This window comes from Taudactylus pleione, unplaced genomic scaffold (assembly GCF_031769625.1).
Source record: "Taudactylus pleione unplaced genomic scaffold, aTauple2 ptg000244l, whole genome shotgun sequence".
Lineage (NCBI taxonomy): Eukaryota > Metazoa > Chordata > Amphibia > Anura > Myobatrachidae > Taudactylus > Taudactylus pleione.
The window spans coordinates 3,233,574-3,259,967 of NW_028284646.1; the positions used below are offsets into that span (position 1 = coordinate 3,233,574).

Consider the following 26,394-nt stretch of genomic DNA (forward strand, 5'->3'; position numbering starts at 1 on the left):
ACAGGGAACAGTTGTGTGGCCGGACGAGCACATTACAGCCATCCCTGTGTATCCCAAAGGAGAAGGGGCCGCTGCTGCTCTGCTCCTGCGCTGCGAGGTATCATCTTCCCTCACTCACATCACCGTACTCCTGATCTTACACTGGTACTGGAGGTAAGTCCCGGGAATAAGTGACATTACTTTTAGGAACGGAGAAGACTTTTGGGCTGCACATTTGGACTGACACCTTTGTTTGGGTTCACATTTTGTAATCTCACAGGTAATTAGGTTTGTTCTGGCTTATTATTGTTGTTATTGGCATGAACGTACACTTTAAAAACTATGCTCCATATCACTGAGCTGTCGAAATGAGTGCTGCCCTTATGCTGTTATTGCAGCCATTTGGGTTATACGTGTAAATAGCCAGGCGGAGGCTAGTCCCATTCTACACCATACAGCAATACACATTTCATCAATCAGAAGTTATTCACATGCTCAGGGCTAGTCCGTAGCCAGAGGGCACTGCCACTACCTGCAGTCTTCCAGTTCACGTAGACCTATAAGTGTAAGCATGCCCTGCTGCCAGTCTATTTACAATATCGCAAAGACGCTGTTCTGTCCTCTGTGGGATATCGCTAAATGCTACAAGTTCGCTGTATAAGTGTCACTCTCTCTCTCTGTATCCCCCATACAGTACATGGGTCCTGACAGCTCCGGCATCTGTGAGATATCACTGCAGTGACTAGTATTAGCTCCTTTCTTTTCTTAACGTACCAACCGATCAGCTCCTGTCCTGTCATTTTACATGTTGTGTTTGAAAAATTAAATTTAGGAGCTGATTAGTTGGTACTTGATCTCCATCCACTTTAACTCTCTCCAGGGGCTCAATCCTATTAGATGCGAATTGCGAGTTTGTTTCTTGAAACTTGCACACTTCGCAGCGAAGTGAGCTCCTGAGAATTCTCCAATCCAATTAAAAATCCCTATTTGCGGTACTCTCAGCGGAGGGGTGTGAGTTGACTGCCAAATGAGATTTGTGAGAAATGCATGACAATGTGGGGAGACCATCCTGGACCCCCCAAAATGGATAATTTCATTAGCAGGACTGTATAGAGGGCTGTTTGTGGGCATTAGGAAGGTAATGTAGGTTTTTAAATGGTGTCAGATGGCTGATTTGTGTGTGTGTGTGTGGGGGGGGGGGGGGGTTGAAATGCAAGAAAATTCTAAACAAACTTTTTTTGTTTAGACTCAAACGAATTAAACGAAAAATTGCAAAAAAATAAATATATATAGAAAAAGGGTGATTCTGGGGTACTTTGAGGGCACCTTGAAAAATGTAAATAAAAAATGATAAAAACAATTATTTTACAAATAAATTATTGTAATTAAATTTGTGGGTCCTAAACTAATTAGTCATTGGGTAGTCCAAGGGGTTCAGCACAGTATCCCAACATTTTAACCTTAAAATAAAGATTTTCCTTTCCATCTCTCACCCTCAGGGATGTATGAGTGGAAAGTTGCTAATTCAGTCTGACTGGTTCAGTGCAAGTTGCTAATTGGATTGCAAAGTGAATTCGCTATGCGAGCTCGAACTGAAAATAGCAACTCGCACCTCGCAATTCACATCTACTAGGATTGTCCCTCATTGCTTAGTACATAGATCCCTTAGTTACATACTGCTGGTATCTACTGCATCATAGTACTGTAACAGTGTATTTGTCAACATTGAGAATGTAACAATAATTTCAACATATGCCATGTTGGTAACTTATGTAGCTGTTTGTGAGTGCATGCATGTCCAAACTGTGAGTGTCATTACCTACAAACAGGTCACATGCGTGATGTGACCTTTACTGTACGTCATATCTAATGTATCTGAGCTAATTCTAGCCTGCATACTTTTTAATTGTAAACAACTAAAAAAAAACTATTGTTTTAAGAGTCTGCAGATTGTTCCCATGCATGACCTAGACCTGAAAAGCAGTTCTTCATTACCCAGCAGGGAAATGGTTAAACAGTTTGTTAGACCTCAACTAGAGCTTTGATTAATCTTTAAAATATATTTTGATAATTAAACACCTTTGTATCAAGCTGTTTGTTACATAACATTATGCAGAAACTATCGTTTCTGCATCATTTTATGTATTGTTCCTATGTACTAATAACACAAGGCAGGAGATTTCACAAAAATCTCCGGCAAAGTGTTAATTAGCACTGCAGATTGCAGTCCACATTATTATTATTATTATTATTATTATTATTATTATTAGGACTAAGATCTGACAGCTATGTGCTAAACTCCAAAAGCAAAGCTTTTTGGAGTTTGGCCCCGGTAGTTTACACCATCTTAAGATGGTGTAAACCAGTGGTTCTCAAAATCGGTCCTCAGGACCAGTGACATCACCAGGCCCGCCATCAGAAATTGTGGAGGCCGATACTGACAAAGTAGACAGCGGGAGGGAGGGATGGTTCAGAGGGTGGGACATCAATTTGTGCGTAAACCAGTTTAAAATTTCTCAAAGTTTGGGCTGTTATTATAACATGTCAATCTATCATACAATATATGAACTATACGAGAGAAAACTTCTGTAAATTCACATACAAAATCAGAATATATATACTAAATATATAAGGAAAGCAACATCGATTCTAATAAATATATATATATATATATATATATATTAGAATGTCAGGTGCATAAATATTGGGACATTGACAGAATTATCATATTTTGGCCTCTACTCACCACCACAATGGCTTTGAAATGAAACAAACAAGATGTTCTTTAACTGCAGACTTTCAGATTTAATTTGAGGGTAATTACATCCAAATCAGGTGAACGGTGTAGGAATTACAACGGTTTGTATATGTGTCTCCAACTTTTTAAGTGGCCAAAAGTAATGGGACTATCAACTCAAAAGCTATTTCATGGACAGGTGTGGGCTATTCCCTCGTTATTTAATTATCAATTAAGCAGGTAAAAGTTCTGGAGTTGATTCTAGGTGTGACATTTGCATTTGGAATCAGTTGCTGTCGACTCTCAATATGAGATCCAAAGAGCTGTCACTATCAATGAAGCAAGCCATCATTAGGCTGAAAAATCAAACAAACCCATCAGAGAGATAGCAAAAATATTAGGTGTGGCCAAATCAACTGTTTGGAACATTCTTAAAAAGACAGAACGCATCGGAGAGCTCAGCAACACCAAAAGACCCGGAAGACCACGGAAAACAACTGTGGTGGATGACAGAAGAATTATTTTCCTGGTGAAGAAAAACCTCTTCACAACAGTTGGCCAAATCAAGAACACTCTCCAGGAGGTAGGTGTATATGTGTCAAGGTCAACAATCAAGAGAAGACTTCACAAGAGTGAATATAGAGGGTTCACCACAAGATGTAAACCATCGGTGAGCCTCTAAAACAGGAAGACCAGATTAGAGTTTGCCAAACAACATCTAAAAAAGCCATTACAGTTCTGGAACAACATCCTATGGACAGATGAGACAAAGATCAACTTGTACCAGAGTGATGAGAAGAGTATGGAGAAGGAAATGATCTGCTCATGATCCAAAACATAACACCTCATCAGTGAAGCATGATGGTGGTAGCATCATGGCGTGGGCATGTATGGCTGCCAATGGAACTGGTTCCCTTGTATTTATTGATGATGTGACTGCTGACAAAAGCAGCAGAATGAATTCTGAAGTGTTTTGGGCAATATTATATGCTCATATTCAGTCAAATGCTTCAGAACTCATTGGACGGCGCTTCACAGTACAGATGGACAATGACCCGAAGCATACTGCAAAAGCAACCAAAGAGTTTTTTAAGGCTAAAAAGTGGAATGTTATGCAATGGCCAAGTCAATCCCTTGACCTGAATCCGATTGAGCATGCATTTCACTTGATGAAGACAAAACTGAAAGGAAAATGCCCCAAGAACAAGCAGGAACTGAAGACATTTGCAGTAGAGGGCTGGCAGAGCATCACCAGGGATGAAACCCAGCGTCTGGTGATGTCTATGCGTTCCAGACTTCAGGCTGTAATTGCCTGCAAAGGATTTGCAACAAAGTATTATAAAGTGAAAGTTAGATTTAGGATTGTTTAGTTTGTCCCATTACTTTTGGCCCCTTAAAAAGTGGGAGCACATATAGAAACCGTTGTAATTCCCACACCGTTCACCTGATTTGGATGTAATTACCCTCAAATTAAATCTGAAAGTCTGCAATTAAAGCACATCTTGTTTGTTTCATTTAAAAGCCATTGTGGTGGTGAATAGAGGCCAAAATATGAAAATTCTGTCAATGTCCCAATATTTATGCACCTGACTGTATATCTCCTCATGTAGTTCTGCACTCACGTCACTCGCTGGGGTGCTCCTCTTGGACATAAATCCAAATATTCATAGAAGATTTGAACCACACATAGAAAAGCGCAGTTACAAGTGCATTCACCAGACTTGAGAAATTTTTCATCTACAATAAGAAAGTTCAATCCAGGTTGCAAATAAATAAACACCAATGTTTTGGTCTAAACATAGGGCCTGATTCAGACCCAGTCGCAAGCGCTGATCGCTCACAACCAGGTCGATGGTGGCCCAGAGCGCATGCGCACGATGGAGCCGGCTCCGTCGTGCGCATGCGCGAGACCCGGATAGCGACGGGCAATCCGTCGCTCCGGGTCTCGTACCAAAGGGGGCGTGCTGTCGATGTTGAGTGACAGCACGCCCCCTTTGGTGGGCGGGCCAGGGGAGTGGCTGCCCAAACTGAGGTGTTCCCATGTGAACGCTTCCGTTTGGGGCCGGCCCCACTGACCTCACGAGTGATGTCAGTGGGAGAGATTTCGTCTCTGTTAGAGCCGAAATCTCTCTTGGGCTTGCGGCAACGAGACCCTACCACAAGGGTCTCGTCGCAAGCCCGATGGTCGCGATGGTCTTGACCATCGCGACCATCTTTCTGGCCGCTCGCTATAGCGGTGGGTGGTCACCCACAGCTATGCGAGCGGCCAGGAGGCCGCTCTAAAAAAAAATAGCCCAGCCCTGATTCAGAGCGAGCGCTCTGTCAGAGCGTCCGGCTCTGAATGAGGGCCATAGACCATTATCAAGATTTGGCCCCTGCAGCTAACTGCAACTAAAGATGAGGTTAGCTGCTGTAACCTAGGGCCTTGGTGGCTAACCTTGACACTCCAGATGTTGTGGAACTACATATCCCAGCATGCACTGCTACCATTTTGCTATTAGGGCATGCTAAAACTGTAGCAAGGCATGCTGGGATATGTAGTTCCACAACATCTGGAGTGTCAAGGTTAGCCACCACTGGCCTAGGGGCTACACCGCGCACTATTAGCCGGAGGAGGGATCCGCCGGAACCCTCCCCGGCTGATGCAGATGTGCATGCGCAGTCCACAGGACTGCGCATGCGCACGTCCACCTGCATTGGCCGGAAGCTCTCCGGAGACATCACAGGGACCGGCTCCTTTCAGAGCCCATGTCCCGGGTAATACATCCGGCCGAAAAGATTGCTTTTTGCAATGTGATCTGGCGTTACTGGCAAGCCCTGATCTCATTGCAAAAGCGATCCTTGATAAATGGTCTCCTTGGTGTTTAAGGAGCCATACTAAGAAAATCAAAAGGGGTCTGTTCACGTTTAATGTTTCCATTACTGTAGCATCATTAATGCATGCAGAAAAATGCCCTACAGTGCGGGCTGTGTGCTTTACCAATAGATCTCTTGTGTCTATATACTAACGCAACCCATCAAGCAATGACGTAAAACATACAGACCTGTGTTTCTTTCTGAGTAAAGATCACTTTACATCACATGGACAGTCCTTTCTGTTTCCCTCAGACTGACTAAGTAATGAATAGCTCTCCTTTTGGGTGGGGGAGGGGTTGGGGTGTGTGTGTTGTCACTGTAGCACTGGGACAAGGATGCCTAACAAACTTTTTAGTACAGTTTTTATTCTGTTTCTACAAAAAGAACTTGCTTATATTTTGACAACATCAAGGAATAATAACACTACATATTCAGCATAGCTTAATATCAGTACTCAAATGTGTAGGGAAGGTATACAATCGGGAAACCGACTGCCTTAATACCGACAGCCGGCTTCCCAACTGTCATATCCCGGCGAGGGTAAAATGCCGGGAGGGTTAGGGTTAGGCACCCCTTCCCCCGGGGGACTTAGGTTTAGACAGCTGGGAAGGGGGGGGGGTTAGGTTAGTTTATACTTACCTTAGTGACGATCGGGATTTCCAGCGCTGTCGGGCTTCCGCTGCCGGGAACTCTCATGCGGCCGGCGGTATTTCATACCGATTCCGTAGGGAAGTGCGTATTCAAAATATATTGTTTGGTAAAGCAAGCAAGTCATTTGGCATCAGGATACTATTATATTTCACCTTGCACAAGCAATGTTAAAGCTCATTTTTACATACTATGGGGTCTATTTACTAATAATCGCGGTACTGCCACAATTATTATGTATCCATCTCACTGGGAATATTTTCATTTTTAATGAAAATATCCCCACTATGTACCAAGGGGAACTCACAGGGACAGTGGTTGCGGTATCCGTTGTCCCTGCACATGTGCACAGTGTCAGCTTCCAGAGCCGGCCGGAGGCTCCGGGGGAGAGATCTAAATATACAGGGCCGGATTATAGGGGGGCGAACGGGGCGGTCGTCCAGGGGCCCCCACACATTTGGGGGCCCCCACACTGCCGCACGTATTGTCCCTACCTGGCCAGCTCCTGGGGAAGCCAGTTGCCAGTACAGGCAACAGCAATCACAAGAGAGAAGGCTCCTCTGCGCCGCGGCCTCTCTCCCTCACGGCTGGCTGCACCGCAAGGTTGCATTGGCCACCACTGACAAGCTCCTGCAACCCGGCCACACCTCCCGTCATCGCATGGGCCCGGTGGCGCGCGGCACTACATCAAACCGACGGGCAGCAATATAGAGGCAGGACCTGGCGCCAGCGGTCAGCATGTGGTCCGGGCGCAGGACATCAGTCGCAGCGGGAGCTGTGGACTTCCACGGCGACTTTGTGGGGGAAAACCGCTGAACAGAGCTCCCAGATTTTCAAGGTAAGTAAGGGGCATACTAGTAGAGTAAGCAGGCTGTCAATTTTATTGGTGGGGGCCTCCACAAGCCTTAATCCGGCCCTGTAAATATATATCTCGTGCACCTGGAGCCTCCAAAGGCTTTTAGTAGTTTATACCATCTGAAGATGGTGTAAACTACGGGGCTAAACTCTGGAAAGCTAAGCTGTTTGGAGTTTAGTACATAGGGGTGAGATCGTATTCCCCATTGATAATAATGGGGACTACGATCTGCATTGCTAATTTAGCACTTGCTAGATTTTGTGAAAGACTTCTACAATTTGCTTGGGATATAACTCGCAGGGATAGTGGTTACCGCATCCGCTGTCCCTGTTAGTTTTCCTTTGTACATAGAGGAAATATTTTCATATCCCCATCGATATGGATACATAATAATCGCAGCTGGTCTGCGATTATTAGTACATACAGGGCCGTAGAGAGCAACAGACAAGGAAATGTTCCCTGGGGAGGGGGGCATTGTGAGCCCCTCAGCCCGGCACAAATCCAGGGGGGATGCGAGGAGACAGCAGCAGCAGCAGTCTCCTCGCCTCTGCAGAGGCGAGGAGACTGCTGCTGCTGCTGCTGTACCCGCTCCCCCCTCTTGGTGCCCCTGAATACATAGGGCCTGATTTAGCAGCGTTCACAAATGCAACTGCGTATGTAGATCGGACAATTATTCACCAGTGCGCATGCGTAAAAGCTGCACTGTGCGTGCGCTGCGATAACACTGCGATTACAGAAGCACAGAGGAAGCCATTGCAAAGTTAGTGACAGGCTGTGAGCGTTTGAAGGTGGTGGGGGGGGATTGATAATAAAAACACAGGCGTGTCTGTCCGTTTGAACACTGTTTCATGGGTGTGCATAAATTAGCCACTTCAATTGCATACATCCCCTGAGTACTCACTGTGTGCGGTGAGACTTGTAGTTTCTGCGAATGGTCAGACCTGGTGTAGATTGTGCGTGAGGGGCCAATGTTCTTCTTTTAGGCTAGTTTCTGACTTCTATTCACGCATGTTATGCTATTTTTCCATTAATTAAACATATAGGGGCCTATTCATCATCACTTAATTTCTACAAAAGCAGGTGAAAATTAACATTTTCACCTACAATTATAGAAATTAAGTTATTGGGCCATTCATCAAGAAGGTAAAGCATGAGATATCACAGCTCTCTCCTGCTTACCTTCCTCTGACAGAATGGCCCGCTGTCCCTATACACTAGTATGGGGACAGAATTAATCAAGCTCCGAAAATACAATATTTTGGGAGCTTGATTGCGGGAGCATTCACCATCTTCAGATGGCGAGTGCTCATGCTACCCATTCTTTCCCTATGAGAAGGGGTCCCGGTTTGCAGAGAGTCATCCTTTGGGATCCCCCCGCCCCTGTCCGGCTCCTTTTTCCGGACATTGGGGCTCTTGTGCACATGCATGACCTGTAGTTCACGCATGTGCACTATTGTCACTGCTCCAAAAGGAGCAGTGAAGCCGCTCGCAGGGACAGCTGATTTTCGGATCAGATGTCTCCGTGCTAGAGCAATGATGAATTGCTTCGGTGGCCACGGCGAGTTAGACTGTTAATTATCGGGGATAATTAACATTATGAATAGACCCCTTAGGGAGAGATGTATCAATCCTTGGAAAGAGCTAAAGTGGATAGGTATAAAGTACAAGCCTCAATCAGCTTCGATGTAAATTTACAGGCTGTGTTTGAAAAATGATCGAAGCTGATTGGTTGGTTGGTACTTTCTCTCTCCAATGATTGATACTTCTCCCCCATAACTATTTGCTTCCATGACAGGGTTTATTATCAGATTGCGTGGTCCACTGAGCTTGCCAACATTCCTCTGGTTTCTCCTGACCTCTTGCTGCTGAATATGCAAAAATTAAGTTGGCTTCCAGCCTAGAATTCACAAAGGTTACTTTGTAAAGGGAAAACATTTCCTAGGTATTCTGAAAGGGGAAATACATGTTTCTATCAATTTATTATAGATTACAGTGGCAAACGCAGGGTTTCTGGAGAGGGGTTTCCAAATGCTTGATTTTAAAGCAAGTGTGGTCAGTTCATGTAGAGGGTATAATTTATGTCCTACATTTATGTCCTACGAAGTATAGTGTGGTTAATAATTCTGACATATACAGGACCAGCAATCACAGTAAGCCATTATATGCGGCAGTAGGGCCATCTTGCCTAAGCTGAATGTTTTTATCTCAGATGTGGGCACCATTGCAGAGCATTGGAGCAAGTCCGGAATCTGGGAGGTGACAGGGTGTCAGAAAAATAATCTTGCACTGCCCTGGACATATGTACAGATTTTTCTCCTTATGTACTGGATAGTGTATTATAAATTATTTACCCTATAGATGGTCTATATAGTGCACCCCCCAACTTCCCCCCCCCCCTTTATTAAACTTTATTGTGTTCTGCTGGGAGAACACAGTGTCCGAGGAGGGACCAGAGCGCCGGAGGACCTGCACACGCTGACACAGGTTAGTGTCATCTGCTATTTGCCACCTCACAGTGGCGATTAGTAACTCCATCAAATTCCGTAAATACATAATTTTCAGAATTTGATGAATAGCCCAATTTCCATATCCCCATACTAATGTATGTGGAAATTAGCGCAGGGGGACTTAACCAGGAAATATCAGTGATATCTCCTGTGTTAAGTCTGTTCATGTATACTAAAATAACGGTAACTAAGGAAAATGTCCTTAAAAACTTTATTTTAGTGTCTTTGAACTGCAACTCTAAGCGTAAGCTTTCAGCATCTGGTCAGAGGACAGGCACTAAAAGTGATAACTAAAACCACAGCTCAGAGTTTTGTGTTTGTTTGGTCTTTTTTTTTAAGCTATGGAGAGCTGTGCTGCCCTCAGGGCCTCCTGAAGATTTCCAAAAACTTAATTGTATTTAGTGATCTACTAAATCACTATGCAGTTGTTGGTACTATAGCTAATATTCACTGCTAAGTGCACTAGAAAAAAACCCTGACCATCTTAGTGAATGCAGGGCCGAAACTAGGATTTTTGTCACACGGTGCAAGGCAGTAATTTGGCACCCCCCAGCCAAAAAAAACCAATACATAAAGGACGTTCTTCTGCCATAGAAACAGTAGAGAAGGACATTATTCGTACTTGGGTAATCTATAGATCACTAGGCCAGGGGGAGGAGCTGGACAGGAACCTATTGCAGGGCATCACTAAAATGGCTTTAAAAGGAGAGGTAATAATCATGTGAGACATTAATCCACCTGATGTAAACTGGGAGGCGTCTTTTGCAAGTTCCACTAGAAGGGGGAGACTTTCTAAATTCCTTGCATCCCTGAAGCAATTGGTAAGGGAGCTCACTCGCAAAGATGCAATATTAGACTTCAGGTGTGTACACATTAAACGATATGTCGCCCAGCGGATTGTTCATCGCATTGACAGATCTGCTGTACATGCTGCTCATTCTGCCAATGTGATGAATAACCCCATGCATTTGGATGCGGTTGGTGAACAACATATTGTGTGGTCGTTCACCAGTTCGTGTAGTGTGTACGGACCGCACGATATGTCGTTCTTCACATCGTGGGTCAGCTAGGTACTCAGGTCGTCTAATGTGTACCCAGCTTTAAAACTCACTAATGGTGACAGAATATCTGACGTAATTTGGGTGAGAACCTAGGATCCAGTGAACATCAAGCAGTATGATTTAGTATAAAGACAGGGCTTGACTTATGCCACACAAAAACAAAGGTATTACATTTTAGATAGGCTGACTCGCAGAGATGGGGAGATGTCTTATTGATTCATTGGCAGATTGGAGAAACTTTAAACGAGTGCAGGAGTGGTGGGAGTAATTAAAACATGCAATACTAATCGCAACAGAGTTAGGAAAAGCACATTGAAAAGAAAGCCAGGGTGGTTTACAAAAGAAGTATCAACTAGGATGAAAGCTAAAAAAAAAGGGGGCATTTAGGAAATACAGACAGAATAATGAAGACATGTGTAGAGGCTAAGGTGATCAGATGTGCAAAGGCACAAGCTGAGGAGAAAATGGTCCAGTCAGTAGGTAAAGGGGGCAAAACTGTTTTAAGTATGTAAGTGAAAGGAGAAAATCAAACAGAGAAATAATAAAGGTGCGTACACACAACGATTTTTTGAACGATTCAACTATAACGACGTCATTATCGTAAAATCGTTCATTTTTTGAAGCTCAACGATAATCGTTCATGCGCGTTCACGTTTGTAGTTCATCGTCCATTCTGACTGTCCAACAAACGATTTTCGTTCACTTTTTCAAGGGAAAATCTGAACGAAAATCGTTCACTAAAATGGTTGGTTACTAACATCATTGTGTATGTATGCAGCTTTAGACTTAAGACAGAGAGTGAGGGTCTGATTGAGGCAGATGAGTTAATAGCAGATAGTCTAATGCTGGGCATACACTATACAATTATCTGTCAGATATCTGTCCAATCTGGCTGGTTGAAATGAAAATCTGGTAATCTATGGGAGCTAATGACAATTGACCATTTGCTCACAAACACTGGAAAACAGACAAAAATGGTCGTTCAGACAAATTGGTTAAAACACACAAATTTAACCAATTTGAACAATTGTTTTTTTGTCCATTTTCCAGTGTTTAAGACCATATGATCGACTGTCATATATTACCAGGTTTTCATTCCAACCAGCCAGATTGGACAGATATCTGACAGATAATTGTATAGTGTGTACCCAGCATAAGTAATTATTTTTGCTCAGTTTTCACTACAGAAGGAGAGGGGAAGGGGCAACAGTTAAGTTGCCAGTATATTCATAATAATTAGGTCGATACAAGTAAATTTACAGAGGAGAAGTTCTGAACAGATCTCTCAAAGCTAAAAGTGGAGAAATCAATGTGGCCAGATGGGATACATCCAAGGATCCTAAAAATGCTTTAACGCCATTAACAGAATGATTCAACCAGTCACTAGCTACAGGTGTAATTCCAGAGGACTGGAAAAGAGTAAATGTAGTCCCACAGCACAAAAGTGGAAGCAAAAAAAGGCAAGCAACTATTGACCAGTGAGTCTTATATCAGTAGTAGGGAAATTAATGGATACTATTAAAACAAACAGTTGTGGAATATCTCAAATCCAGCAACTTACAGGGTCCCTAGCAGCATGGGTTTACTGGGGGCAGATCATGCCAAACAAATCTTATTGCCTTTTTTGACTGGGTGACTACAGTAATAGATCAAAGGGGGGCCGTAGATGTAGCTTAAATAGACGTTAGTAAGGCTTCTGACACCGTCCCACATCACAGACTACTAAATAAACTAGAAATAAACTGTGATTGGATTCTAAGATGGTTCATTGGATAAGAGCTTGGTTGCAGGATAGGAAACAGAGTCATAGTAAATGGAGTAAAGTCTAAAGAGGGAATGGTCACCAGCGGAATACCCCATGGGTTTGTACTTGCACCAGTGCTTTTTAATATCTTTGTTTGTGACTTTGCCAATAGTATTAAAGGCAAAGTATGTTTTTTTGCAGATGACACAAAGGTATGCAACAGGGTAGACACACAAGTAGGGGTAAAACATATGATTGAGGATCTAGGTAGACTACAGTGTAATGACAAAAAACGATAAACCATGCTCTTGGGTCTCAAAAACACAAAGGCTAAATATAGTATCAAGGGTACTCTAATGGAAACTACAGAGGAGGAAAGGGTTCTAGGAGTCACTATTTCGGATAACTTGAAGTAAAGTAAGCAATGAGAAAGGCGAGTCAGATTCTTGGTTGCATAGGGAGCGGAGTCAGTAGCAAGAAAAAAGAAGTTCAGTTCTGTAGGCCGTATCTCCAGACGGATATACATGCATTAGTGGCTGTACAAAGAAGGACAACTAAAATGGTGTAGGGTCTACATCACAAAACTCATCAGGAAAGACTACACAATTTTAATATGTATAGTTTGGAGCGGGGAAAGGGGGGACATGATAGACACTTTCAAATATATCAAGGGATTTTACAAGATACAGGAGGAGAACACACTTCAATGGAAGAGAATGACAGGCAGGCACCCAGTGGGATGGCATAATTAATTGTGATATTCAAAGTTTTATTTTACAATTTTCTAAGGTAATAGATGGTTGAATATATTTTATATTTTACGGAAATATTTACATTTCTGGTATTGGGTATGACTGTATTTTTGATACTATTGTTGTTATTTGGCATTGGCTATAAAATATTTATATTTTTGTTGTTTTTTTCGGGGGGGGGGTTTAATGGTAGAAGTGGGTTTTTTTTCTTGTGTTTTATTGTTTTTCTCTTTTTGTTATGAGGCGAAAAAAATAAATAAATATACTTAATTTAAAAGTGGGCATGATGGGCAAGCTGCCACCTGTGATGCGCCAGTAAAGAATATTTATAATTTCTTTACACAATATTATTAACCCCACATCCACTGTCCAGGGGTGTGGAGATTGGCCTTAGTGGTATCAGCACAGGGCTGATTGTCCCTATAGTTAATTAAAAAAATACAAGCAAACAAACTAACAAAAGACTTTCCTGAGACCAGAGGCCATTTTGCTGGGATAGTTGTGCTGTAACTGTGGAATTAGGAGGAAATATTAATTGGAAGGTGACCTATCAAAGTTTCATATTTTATACAGTATGTATTGGGTTTTTTTTAATAGTGTTTTTCAGGCTTTTTTGTTTTAGAAATCTATTTATTTTGTCTTTTGTTTCCAACATTCAGGTAGAATAGGAAGATGTCTGCAAAACCCAAACTTCACTACTTCTACGGCAGAGGTAGAATGGAGTCCATACGCTGGTTGTTAGCAGCAGCTGGTGCTGAGGTATGAATTTTTCCTTGTATTTAAGCTCTTCTATTTATCTCATTGACAACTTCAACAATAATTTACTAAGATCTTAAATATATTTCTTCTGCAGTTTGAAGAAGAGTTTATAGAAACAAGAGAACAATATGAAGCATTACTTCAAGGTATGTAAAAACCTCCATAGTGAATTGAACTTTAATGCTTCATGTATTGTTTTGTGTTAAACACTGGTCATCAAGCTTTCTACTTGATGACATATGGTTAACGCATTTGTCATCAAGTAGAAAAATGTCAAATTTCAGCGCATATGAATTTTTCACTGGGAGGTGAGCCTAGTAGTAACAGGGTTCTGATGTGAACCTTGGAAGTGTATGCTATGTGTTGCATTCCAAGCAGTCTCTGCAGATAGTAACTATAAAACAGGGTAGTGCATGCCCTACCCATATTCCGTCACTCACTGCAAGTCATGTGACCAGAATGTAATAATCTGTGAAATTTTGGTGACGTTGCCGCTAGATTTAAAGCACCAATTTTTTAAAGTTAAAACTATCGATACCCCTTAATCTATACACCCTAAATGTCGCTGTTTAGCGATACAAGTTGTATAAGAAATAATTGTTTTCCAGACTTATATTGTGTTTCCAAAGCACAAAAGTTCTTATTGCAATAAAAGAAAGTTACACGCTTCGATCTAGCACAATTAGCGCAAAAGACAATTAAATACGAAAGGTACAAGCTGATACATACGCGTGCGCACTGGTCCCAGTAAACAGTCGTCAATCCAGAAGTCTGTGGTCATCCAAGGAGAATGGCTGTATACTATATCCAGTACGCAGACTATATACCTTACAGAACAAAGAAACTAGTTAACAGGTTTCCATTGGGTATTGCTCCTGGACATTCTGGTACGATGCAGGTCATTGGACAGTTCATACAGCATCACTAGGGGTATGTCCCAGTTCCTCAGATGTTGCTTTGTGTGGTTTTCCAAACGAAGAACTGGTTTAAACTTTAAACTAATAAAAGACACTACATCTATCTTTACATTCTAACCACTAATTTCATTTAGTTCATATCTTGCGAACGCATGATGCGATTTCCTTGCGGGTCGAACCGGAGATCTGCGAAATAAACAGTTATTTAGAATGGTACCAAACATGATATGTCTACTAGCTTATGTACTTTAAATATCGTATACATTACATGTCACAACATAAGTATTCGCTAATAAAACCTCTAATATTAAGCTTTTAATGCGGAGGAACCTTTTTATAAGTTTTGTATGTGTAAGTGTGGGGATATTGCGTAAGGTCGCTAATATGTGTGGTGCGTTTGTGTTTAGTGCTTTGATAAACAGCGCAACTGTACGCTGTGCGTTCTTATATAATTTATTTAATGTGCGTATGAGTTATGGTAGGACTTTCAACAATATGTGGTAGCAACGCAGACGCACAATGCTAATAATCGCAGCACAAGATGGCGTCGTCAGGGGCGACACAAAATGGCGTCGCCCCATATAAATTTTAAGATTTGGTCTCAGCTAATCATCCGGCTTCGACAAAACCAACCTGTTTTTGTCTAAAAATAAATTGCTGCTTTAAACTCAGAGGTTACATTGACTGCATCTCCCGTCTCCCTGCATCTCACAGCTATTACATTTAGGTCTGTCTCGTCTTGTTGTAGCTTTAATATAGCTCTATTCAACAAATGGAGAACAACTCACAATACATTTTACATGTATGGTTCTAAACTTCTTATATTCGTTTATTCCATGTCAGCTTCCTTGGAGCAATAACTAAACCCTAGACCTTCTACAATGAAGCTGTATGTTGAGTCATTGTAAGGCTAGTTGGAAATACTTTTGCAATGACTTGTAAAAAATATTGGCCCTACTTATCAATAGACTTTAGATCAATAAATCATATGCTTGTGTCCACCTACTAAGTACTGTGAAATCCCAATAATATTTGTAGGACATGGAGTAAGTGGAAAACAAAAATTGAGCTTGTTTAAAAGGAGCCATGACAATGCAGTTGTGAAGCTAGATATAAATATTGATACAACTTTCAATATATGTGCAACCCTACACTGTTTAATGAAGTGTTCTTGGACTATTTTATGTATAGCTCATATTTTATCTTGTATCTTTCAGATGGAGCATTGCTGTTTGAACAAACACCAATGGTGGAAATTGATGGAATGAAGCTAGTACAGACTAAAGCAATCCTGCGATACATCGCTGATAAGCATGGCCTTTATGGGAAGGACCTGAAGGAGAGAGCTTTGTAGGATGCTTTGTTATATACACTGTTACGCTGCTCTGACTTTTAATGGAATGATTGGATCTTCTGTAAAGTGTGTGTGTGTGTGTGTGTGTGTGTGTGTGTGTGTGTGTGTGTTTAAAAGTATTGCCTTTTAATGAGATTAAAAACGTACATCAAAATAAAATCAAGCACACATATCACTATGCCTATGGTCTTCACTAGTTCCAGGAAGCATGTCCTTCATGCTCTCCGATAAACAGCGTTCCGGGAATCCGAAGCATGGTACCAAGCCTCAATCTGGTTGCCACTGTGTGCCAAGCCTCGTTCTCAGCCGATGCATTTCGTCATCAAGATGACTTCATCAAGGGACACAATCTATAGCTTTAAAAGAAAAGGCGTCTAATTAGCCGCGAAAAGTGTCTTCTGGTGAAAAGCGGATTGAATTTGCCTGTTTTGACGCAATGTTTTCTCCATACGCGTCCCCACTTTTCGCTCTATTCAATTGTAAAACACATGAAAATGCGAATTGGCAAATGTTTTACAAAACTAGCGAAAAGGACATCTTTTTTTAGGGAAATAAGTCTGTACCCCATAACAAGCTGCAGTGACCCTGGGAATCAATATAGAATAGTAGTAGTAGACCTAATAAAAGTATTAGTGAACTTATTATGTTGCAAATATGCATATTTGCATATGTGTGGAAAAATTATAGAAAACAATGATTGTTTGGGAAAAATAAGTACCGAGGTTAAATGTGGGGTACCTGAAAATGGGTACTAGTATATTTTGATGTCTCTAAAATGAAGATTTCAAAAAATACATCGGTTGCAGCCTCCTGCAATCCCCAAAACACCTGTCCCAACTATATAGCCCCCAAAGTACCAGGCCCCCACTTTTTTCCCATTATCCAACACTTTTTCAATTTTCGCTCCAAAAATTAATTTTTTGGCGGTGAATTAAGTAAATTTTTCTTTTTTATGCCTAATTAGTCATTTTTTTTGGGGGGGGGGGTATGAGGGAGTCCAAAGGGTTCTGAACCAAGTCCCCATGTTTGTACCCCAAAATATGGATTTTGCACTTCTTTTCTCTTGACTTTTGCTGGAGAAACTTTTTCGGCTGTTTTTGCCTATGGAGTTTTTGCATAGGCGAAACTCCAGGAAATTGAATATGGAGATACTTTGAAAACAGGCGAAACAGTGCAAATCGCCAAAAACTTTCTCCAAACGGCACTTTTCACGGCAAATTGAATGCGGCCCTAAATGGGAAATTCTAGCATATAATTTTTTTATTTATTACTATATTTACACATAAAAAAAGAAATTTAATAATTCAGGTTATACCAAGGGGGAAATTCAATTAGGTGCGAGTTTGGTCCCACAAGGCGAATTCACAGCAAATAGGCATTGCATTACATTATTTAAAAAAAAAAATTTATACAGTGCAAACCCCCTTGAAAACCCCCCCTCAATGACTAATTAGGCATCTGGAAGTTTTCAATTAGCTTCATTGGTCAAAAGATTACATGTAATTTTTTTAGGGTGAAAAAAGGCCTCAAATTACACCAAAATTAGCTTTTTTGGGGTAATTTGAAAGTGTTTATTTCAATAAAAAAAGAATAGCTTTTTATAATTTTTTTAAAATTATTTTAAAGTTGCCTCAAATTACCCCAGAAGCATTTTTATTTTTTTTTAAACATTTTCCGTTTAATGCCTAATGGTGCATACACACGTAAAGTGTAAAGTTTCTGTCCAACCAGCCAACTAGTTGATTGGTTGGAATGAAAATCTGGTAAGGTATAGGAGTAACTGATGATCAGCAATTTGCTCCTAAATGCCATAAAATGGTCGTTCAGACAACTTTGTTAAATGTTTGATCTAAACAATTTGTTCAAACAACAGTTTTGGTCCATTTTCCCGTATTTGGGAGCAAATTGCTGATTGTCATTTGCTTTCATACCTTACCAGATTTTCATTCCAACCAATCAACTAGTTGGATGGTTGGACAAAAAATATGCACAAATCAGCCATTTGACACCTTTTACAAGCATATAGTACTTTTTCTTATTCCCACTTATAGGGGCCTATTCATTAAACGTAAAACTTCTCTGGAGATAATTAGCTTTAGAACTCTCATGGAGTTCTAGCTAATTATAGGTGGAATTCATCATTCCACCTCTCCATAAGTATCTATTCCGAAAAGCTGTCATTTTTGCGATGACATCTTTTCGGGAAATAGATACTTTTCCCTGCCTACACTACCTTATCGCATCTGGAAACAGTGCTGCGCATGCGCTGTTACATCTGTAAAACCAGCGCATGCGCAGCACTGCCTACAGATGCGTTAAGTTTCGTCCCGTCCCCCCCGACTTACCTGTCCGCGTAGCAGCCTCCGGCTCCGTCCTGCTGGTCTGTCATGTGGTTTCCCAGCAGACCACATGACAGATTAGGAAAAAAAAAAAAAAAACTTTTTTTTTTTTTTTGTCTAAACTTTCTTGTGCTCTGCTGGGGAGCACACATGACAGACCAGCCTCCGGGGCCTGAGGACGGAGCAGAGCGCCGGAGGGCCTCATCGGGGGACCTGCACACGCGGATACAGGTAAGTTTCACCTGTTATTCGCCACCTCACAGTGGCGAATAGTAACTGCATCAAATTCCGAAAATTTATAGTTTTCGGAATTTGATGAATACCACAATTTCCACATCCCCATACTAATGTATGGGGAGTGTGGAAATTAACGCAGGGGAACTTAGCAAGGAGATATCTGTGATATCTCCTGTGTTAAGTCTGTTCATGAATACCAAAATATCGTTATTTAAGGAAAATATCCTTAAAAACGTTATTTTAGTGTTGATGAATAGGCCCCATAGTCTTCTAGATGATTCTGCTAACAAAGTTGTCACTATTTTGGGGTCCAGGTAGGTCTCCCCACTTTTTTATTCTATTTTCTCAAGCTGTGAGTATTGCGAATGGTCATTTCTAATTTCATTTTGTGCATATCTCGGGTACGCGCATGAGGGTGGTGTGCGAATTTAAGGTGGAGTGTGCAAGTTTAACACCTTTTGCAAGCTCGCACCTAATTGAATTCTCCCCACTCCCACGAACATAATGAAATGATTTATATGCTAGAATGCAAGTGTGGAGAAGACTAAGGAACCTATTTATCATTAACTATGTTAAAGATATTCCACAAAAAAACAGCTATTTTTTGGGGGTACCTGCAAATATTAAGGATCCTCCCAGATGTACTATGTAGGGATTGCAGCAGATATTTCAGATACATATTTAACATGTGTAACAACATCACTTTAATTCTGCTGTAAAAATATAATGGCTTTACTTATGTCTTATTTGTATTTCCTTAGAATTGACATGTATGTGGAAGGAGCCATGGATTTTATGGAGATCATTCTGTGGTACCCATTTATACTGCCGAAGGACAAAGAGAGACACATTGATGCCATTGTTCAAAAGGCTAAGAACAGATACTTTCCTGTGTATGAAAAGGTAATACATTTTATTATCATGCTTCCAATCAGTACATTGCATTTTTCTTTTATTTCTAGGGGATACACAGTATAATATATAATGGTACGGCCCTAACTGTGTGGAGTTTGTATATTCTCCCTGTGCTTGCGTGTGTTTTCTCCTGGTACTCCTGTTTTCTCCCACACTCCAAAAATATACTGGTAGGTGAATTGGCTCCCAACAAAAATTAACCCTAGTGTGTATGTGTGTGTGTACATGTGGTAGGGAATATAGATTGTAAACTTCACTGGGGTAGGGAATAATGTGAATGACCAAATATCCGCTTTAAAGTACTGTGGAATATGGGCCTGATTCAGAGCCGGACGCTATTTGCCGACGCTCGTTCAGAAAAAGGGGCTGGCTATTTAAATTGAGCGCTCACTCTTTGCGGTCTGTTGACCCCTCTATGTCTGAGCCAGCGTCCGAAACATGCGCTCGTTATTTTGTAAAGACGCCCATTGGCCGTTCGCATCCTACGTCATTTCCACTATTTATTTGATTAATCGAGTACATCAAAAGGCGTATGAACTGCTCGCTCTTCTTGTGGTAGCATTTTCCTACCGCCATCATGCGAGCAGTTCAGGCTAAAAGACAACCAAGGGACGTGGTTGATGACGCTGCTTTGTTAATTATGCACACCCTTAAAACGCCCGTTTTGACCGTTTGGCAAGCCTGTGTTCGGATCTCCACTCCCCGTTTTCAAGCACCTTCCCCTGTTACCACCCACAAATGCCTCATTCTGTCACTCAAATTAGCAGGGACTAGCTATTTTGCGAGCACACGATTTCCAACCGCACTGACTGGTTGGCGCATGCGCATTACAACCCATACGCATGCGCAGATGTGCGAACATCGCTAGGAGCGAACGAGCGGCTGCTTACGAGCGGCTCTGAATCAGGCCATATGTGTGCACTATATAAATAACTGGTAATAAATAAAAATAAAGGAAAAACTATTAATATTAGGATTTACTTTATTTGTAAACTTTATTTTTTATCTGATGCACTGTGGGCAATGCCATGCTGCTTACAAACTGATAAATTCATAAATTAAATTAAATTCATAGCCAACATTCCATACGAAGTTCATTACTAACTCCACATTTTCTGAATGATTTCTTAGAACCTTTCTCCAATGCAGCATGAGAGAATGCTCCTAAATAAACACTTTGAATATGTCCTTAACAACGATGGGCCTAATTTAGAGTTGCACACAATCCCGATGGTATACGAACATCTCCGATGTTTGTTGTACTGTTATGCGCAGGACCAATGCTGCACATGTACAGATTGGGTCCCGAGTCGTCGGACGCAGTGCGACTGCAGTTGTCAGAATAATAGTCTGCAGTAGTATGGGGAAGGGGAGGCGACGGGGAGCGTATTACAAAATGGGGGAGGGTCAGCCCCATTTTGTAGGCATGCTGAGGTCATGGTCTGCATTTTCTGACGCAGTTTTTTTGGCCCCGGCAGTGTGAAAACACCGCCCATGGGCGTATCTATAATGGGTGCAGGGTGTGCGGGGAACACGGGCCCCTGGGTCCAGGGGAGCCCCGCACCACACACCCTGCACCCATAATATTACTTATGCCGCTGCCATTTTCCCTGTGACCTGTGCATACACTATAGACTCTGGGCACACTATAGTGCCCAGAGTCTATAACTCCGGCGTTAGCCGCGCACAGCTCAGTGCGCTGCCGGGCGGAGAGGAGGGGGCCCATGTCGGAGACTGCACACGGGCCCCCTCCTCTCTAGAAACACCCCTGACACCAGCCATCCTGAGTAACCTGAGGGTTATTTGCAGAAAACTTGGGTGCTTCAGCTGCAGATCAAACAAAATAGAAACAAAGACAGATAGATTGACCATCAATATTCAGATATAAGCTTTAACAAAAGCTCAGGTAATATCTTTTGGAGACGTTGATGCATCCAGGAAGTCATTTGTTTTATTGAAACAAAAACCCAGAGAGACGGAAAGAAGGACTCCTGTGTGGGGCACTCATTTAGAAATTACATTTATAAAATGTAATGGCCCCCGCTGATTAAGGATCTCGAGGGATACTTGAGTATCCAACTCACAGCGGGGGAATCCTTACACCGGAGCAATTCATCATTGAAGTAGCTACAAAAGTAGCTATGTTACTTACCTCTTCCCCGTCGACCTGGCTACACTTGCGTGATCAGAAGTCACACATGCGCAAAGCCGCTGGGGAGGTAGTGAGGAGGTGGCGGAAGGATCCGCTCGGATCCCTCTTCGCATCTCCAGAACTCCTTCCCAGGGAAGGGAGCGGGAATCCGAGAGCAAACGCCATCTGAAGATGACACTTGTTCTCGGAAGCATACTCCGAAAGCTTTCCGTTTTCGGAGTTTGCTGAATATCAGGTGGTCCTACCAGACCCTTGATGATGAATGGCCCTGTAACCTAACTATGCGGAAACTAGCGTTTCCGCATGATTACCAAGCCATTTATCATTTGATGAATAGGCCCCATTGTGAGCAACATAGATGTACCATAGCATTGTCTTTTAAAATAGTATTTTTAAACTGGGATTATTGAGAATTTACTGTATATGAAATACTGAGCTTGTAATATGACATTATCTGTATATTTAAGGTTTTAAGAGATCATGGTGAGAAGTATCTAGTTGGAAATCGATTTACTTTGGCTGATGTCCAACTGCTGGAGGCCATTTTGATGGCGGAAGAAAAGCGTGCTGACATATTGTCTGACTTTCCTCTCCTGCAGGTAATTTTCCATTTGGAAAATTTATTTTTATGCATACATTAAAAAAATAATAATAATTTATATAATGCTTTTATACATTTGGACTTAAGGTGCTTTTTAAATGTTATGTAATTTGATTACAGTCAAACCTAAAAACTGTGTTTGCTGCCAGTAGGAATAATTAGCTACAGAGCCATATTCAGATATAAGATATAGGGGTCTATTTACTAAGCAGTGATAAGGTGCCAGCCAATCAGCTCCCAACTGCCATCTCACTGGCTGTGTTTGAAAAATGACAGTTGGGAGCTGATTGGCTGGCACCTTATCACTTCCTTATCACTTTTCACTCTGTCTCTTATCACTGCTTAGTAAATAGACCCCAAGGTCCTCTAACTACAGTATACTTAGCACTCTGGCACAACTTAATACAAACAAGACCTTGGACCCCATTTATCAGCAAGTTTTATCCTGCGCAACAAGCTTTAAAGCTGGTTGTGTATGATAATGGTGCTCCAGCCAATCTTCTCCCAGTTGTCATCTGTTTGCAAAATGACAGTTGGGAGCTGATTGACTTGAGCACCATTTATCATACGCAAAGAGTTTTTAAACTCGTTGCATATGATAACATTTTTTGATAAATGAGCCTCTAAAAGGCCTATTCATGATTTGCATGTTTTTGTAACTGGCCCATTAATCATTCGGGGAGTTTTTGGAGTTTGCCAGCAGAAACCAATGGCATCTTTAGTTGGCATCGGTTCCTTGACCTGTGCTCCTTCCAATCAATTGCATACTTCACAATAGTCTAGACCAGCGTATGACACCAATGTGGGTGTGGCTTTATAGGCACCTAGATATATCTGGACAGAGGGCCTGATGCAGAGATGGACGGTATTGCATAGTCACAAGGAAGCAGTTGTGCAATACTGTCCTATACAAAATGCAAATGCAGCAGGAGGTGTCTGTAGGAAATAGACTCTGCCCGCATGCTTCTGCGATCCGAGTGCAGTGTACGTAGATGCTGTCTCGGATCACCATCACGACCGACTGTGTTGGCTGGGGGGGGGGGGGGGTGTTGCATGGTGATTACTGCGTGGGTATGGGGGGGGGGTGGGGGGTGTATGCATTCGGTATGAAATCCCGGCTGCCGCATGGCCAGCAGTTTGATTCCCGGCAGCGGCAGCCCGACAAAAGAGCAGGGCCCGGCAGCGGAAGCCCGACAGCGCTGGAAATCCTGATCATCCCTAAGGTAAGTAAAAACTAACCTAACCAACCCCCCTAACCCTCCTTAGGGGTGCCTAACCCTAACCTCCCGCCCCAAGTGCCTAACCCAAACCTTCCCCCTCTAAGTGCCTAACCCTAAGTCCCCCGGGGGGGGTGCCTAACCCTAAGTTCCCCCAGTGGTGCCTAACTCTAACCCTCCCTCCCACTGGCCTAACCCTAACCCTCCAGGGGGGGTGCCTAACCCTAAGTCCCCCCCAGGTGCCCTAAACCTAACCCTCCCCCCTGCGCAGCTGTCCGCTCGCGGCGCCTGGCTTTGGGAAAATGACAGGTGTCTAGATTTTAGACGCCTGTCATTTAACCATAGCCGAGATTGAGGATTCGGGAAGCCGGCGGTCGGTATTGCGGCCGCCGGCTTCCTAAACGTATCCCAGGTGTATACTGGGCACTGTGTAAGTATGGGGTGTATACTGAACATTAATGGAAAGGGGGTGTTTGCTACGCACTGCATTGGTTAGGGGGATTGTGCGTCTTCTGGGCACTGTGTGGGTATGAAGGGGTGCATGCTAGACACTGTGTGGGTAAGGGGCATACTTGCCTATCCTCCCGCATCCTGCGGGAGTCTCCTGGTTCAAGTGCAGGACACACCCTGAGTGGCAATAGATACGCCCACAGATGAAGTTAGACACACCCTTTGAGCAGAGCATGACAGATCCCGTTAACAGCGCGCCGTGTTCCGCAATCTATTACCAACTATAATCTCCCTGAAACTAGTTTTCAAAAGTAGGCAAGTATGATGTCACCATTGACAGAATACTGACATAGGATATGTCGGCATTACAACCATGTCCACATTCTCATATTGACCTAATGAATGTCGACATTTTGATTGTCGACATAATATACCACATCTGGTCTAGCACAAGTAATGGGATAGGTTTTTTGCAGCACAGATTAGAATACCTATTCAATGCGTAGACTCAACACAACTTAACATTTCTACTTCATCCTTTTTAAATGTACTAGAGCAAGTACAGTTATTATGAAGTAACCTGCCTATCTGTTTGCAAGGAACAAGCTTGAGAAATATAATATTATTGGGTTAAAGTTCAAAGTAAATCCAGCTAGAAGGTGTAATTTAGTATCTTTGCAAAACCATGTTATGTGGCGTGGGGGGATTTAAAATCTGATTAGAATTGGGAGGGGGGGGGGTGTCTAAGATCCACATTAAATCTCAGTATAAAAATAATGCTAGTATTTGCTACATGCAAAAGCAGCCTGTATTACCTCAACATGCAATTACATTTGCATCCCTTGTATTGCAGCATGGCAGTGGTGTAAATTCATCCCAGACGCCCGGAGGAAAGTTATAATTTGCCCCCTCCCATCACAGCCGCTGACACTGTAATGTAGCAATTCGCATGCAGACAGGCTATAGATAGATGAAGGCAGCAGCTGATGGTCTAACACGGAACTCTCCACTAGTGTATTGTGGCTTCTCAGGTGCTGGGAAGGGGTGCCATGTATTGGGCGGCCGTGATGGTACACTCTGGAGCCCAGCGGCAGGCGCCTCCATTGTCTCCCATAGTTCTGCCCCTGCAGTACGGAATATTGAGGTGCAAACTTGCAGCAATTAGCTGGTTTTCCAACTATTTCTCAAGATATGACAGGAGTATAGCTTTAGTTATCATAGTACAAACGGGTTTCAGTAAATGGTTAGGACCCATTTAGTCTGGCAGATCCTGTCCTGATCTGTAGGTCCCAGTGAATCTGCTGGCAAAGAGAAAGTTGCAATAGGCAAAAATATAGACACATCCATTTCATTGAGTACATCCTCCTCCCATACTGATGAGGCAGTTTTCACAGGGATTTACCCCAGCTGAGGAAGCAACTGTTTCCATTATCACTGCCCTTTCCTTTGACATTACAGCACAAGTGAACATGTGTGCAACCCCTGTCCCAATACCAAATATACCCTTAGTATCTGCTTTGTGAAATGACAGTTCAGGGACATAGACTGTTTGTTCAAGTTAATTATGCATTAGATTTGCTGAACATTAACTTGCTCTTGAAATTGGTTTTATTACTGTTGTCTAGGGCTTCAAGGAGAGAACAAGTGAAATTCCTACAATCAAGACATTCCTGCTGCCCGGTAGTCAGAGAAAACCTCAGCCTGATGCTAAATATGTGAATACAGTGATGACCGTTCTCCAGATTGACCTGAAACCGCCATTTTAAGTAGCATGTACTGAACTCTGGAATGTAATTAATTGTAACTAAATTAAATGTAACTGGAATGTAATGGAGTCCAATGTTATTGCAACTGAGAGACATTTCCAGTTATTTATTGTTTTACAGTACTTAAGTTGATCATTTATAACATTTGATCTTATGATAAACATTAAAAGTTGTGTACGCTATCCATTGTCAAGATTGTGTGTGTTCTCCAAAAAAGTAAAAAAATATAACTTTGTATATCTTTAGTTTGGTGTTTGTTAAACACCCACAGTGCCTGGGCCTGCTCTGAATATGGTATTACCTGAATGTTTGTGCCACTTTACATATCGTTGTGAAGCAGAATAGCTCATTAAAAAGGCCAGTTGCATCCATTGAGCACAAGTCAAATTATTTGCTGCTGCAAGTAAACACCAACTCGCCAGTTCTTTAATAGCAGGGAGTATCTAAAGTGCTCACAAAACTTTATGCTGTGGGCTCAGAATTTGATTACTGGTGAGTCTTATCTAGGGCCAGAAAGGAAAAGTATATCATAGTAATATAAACCTAG

At 42.1% G+C, this 26,394-nt stretch overlaps 1 protein-coding gene across 2 annotated transcripts; it reads left to right on the plus strand.

Moving 5' to 3' along the window:
* On the plus strand, positions 1–26,029 carry GSTA4 (glutathione S-transferase alpha 4). 2 transcript variants are annotated; one of them, XM_088479684.1, is made up of 7 exons: positions 1–153; positions 13,800–13,899; positions 13,994–14,045; positions 16,034–16,166; positions 19,508–19,649; positions 22,281–22,412; positions 25,707–26,029. In XM_088479684.1, exons 2-7 carry the CDS (start codon positions 13,813–13,815, stop codon positions 25,845–25,847), a joined length of 687 nt encoding a protein of 228 aa, XP_088335810.1. In that variant the 5' UTR covers positions 1–153; positions 13,800–13,812; the 3' UTR covers positions 25,848–26,029. The 2 variants fall into 2 exon arrangements, with proteins under 2 accessions (XP_088335810.1, XP_088335811.1); XM_088479685.1 differs by lacking the exon at positions 1–153 and adding an exon at positions 162–259.
* Positions 26,030–26,394: the final 365 nt, after the last annotated feature.

What these genes read in the sequence shown, in the direction of transcription:
- GSTA4 (XM_088479684.1), top strand. Translation starts at nt 13,813, where the DNA reads ATGTCTGCAAAACCCAAACTTCACTACTTCTACGGCAGAGGTAGAATG. An exon ending in ACTTTCCTGTGTATGAAAAG is followed by an intron (nt 19,650 to 22,280) that starts GTAATACATTTT and finishes TGTATATTTAAG; the next exon opens with GTTTTAAGAGATCATGGTGA. An exon ending in CTGACTTTCCTCTCCTGCAG is followed by an intron (nt 22,413 to 25,706) that starts GTAATTTTCCAT and finishes ACTGTTGTCTAG; the next exon opens with GGCTTCAAGGAGAGAACAAG.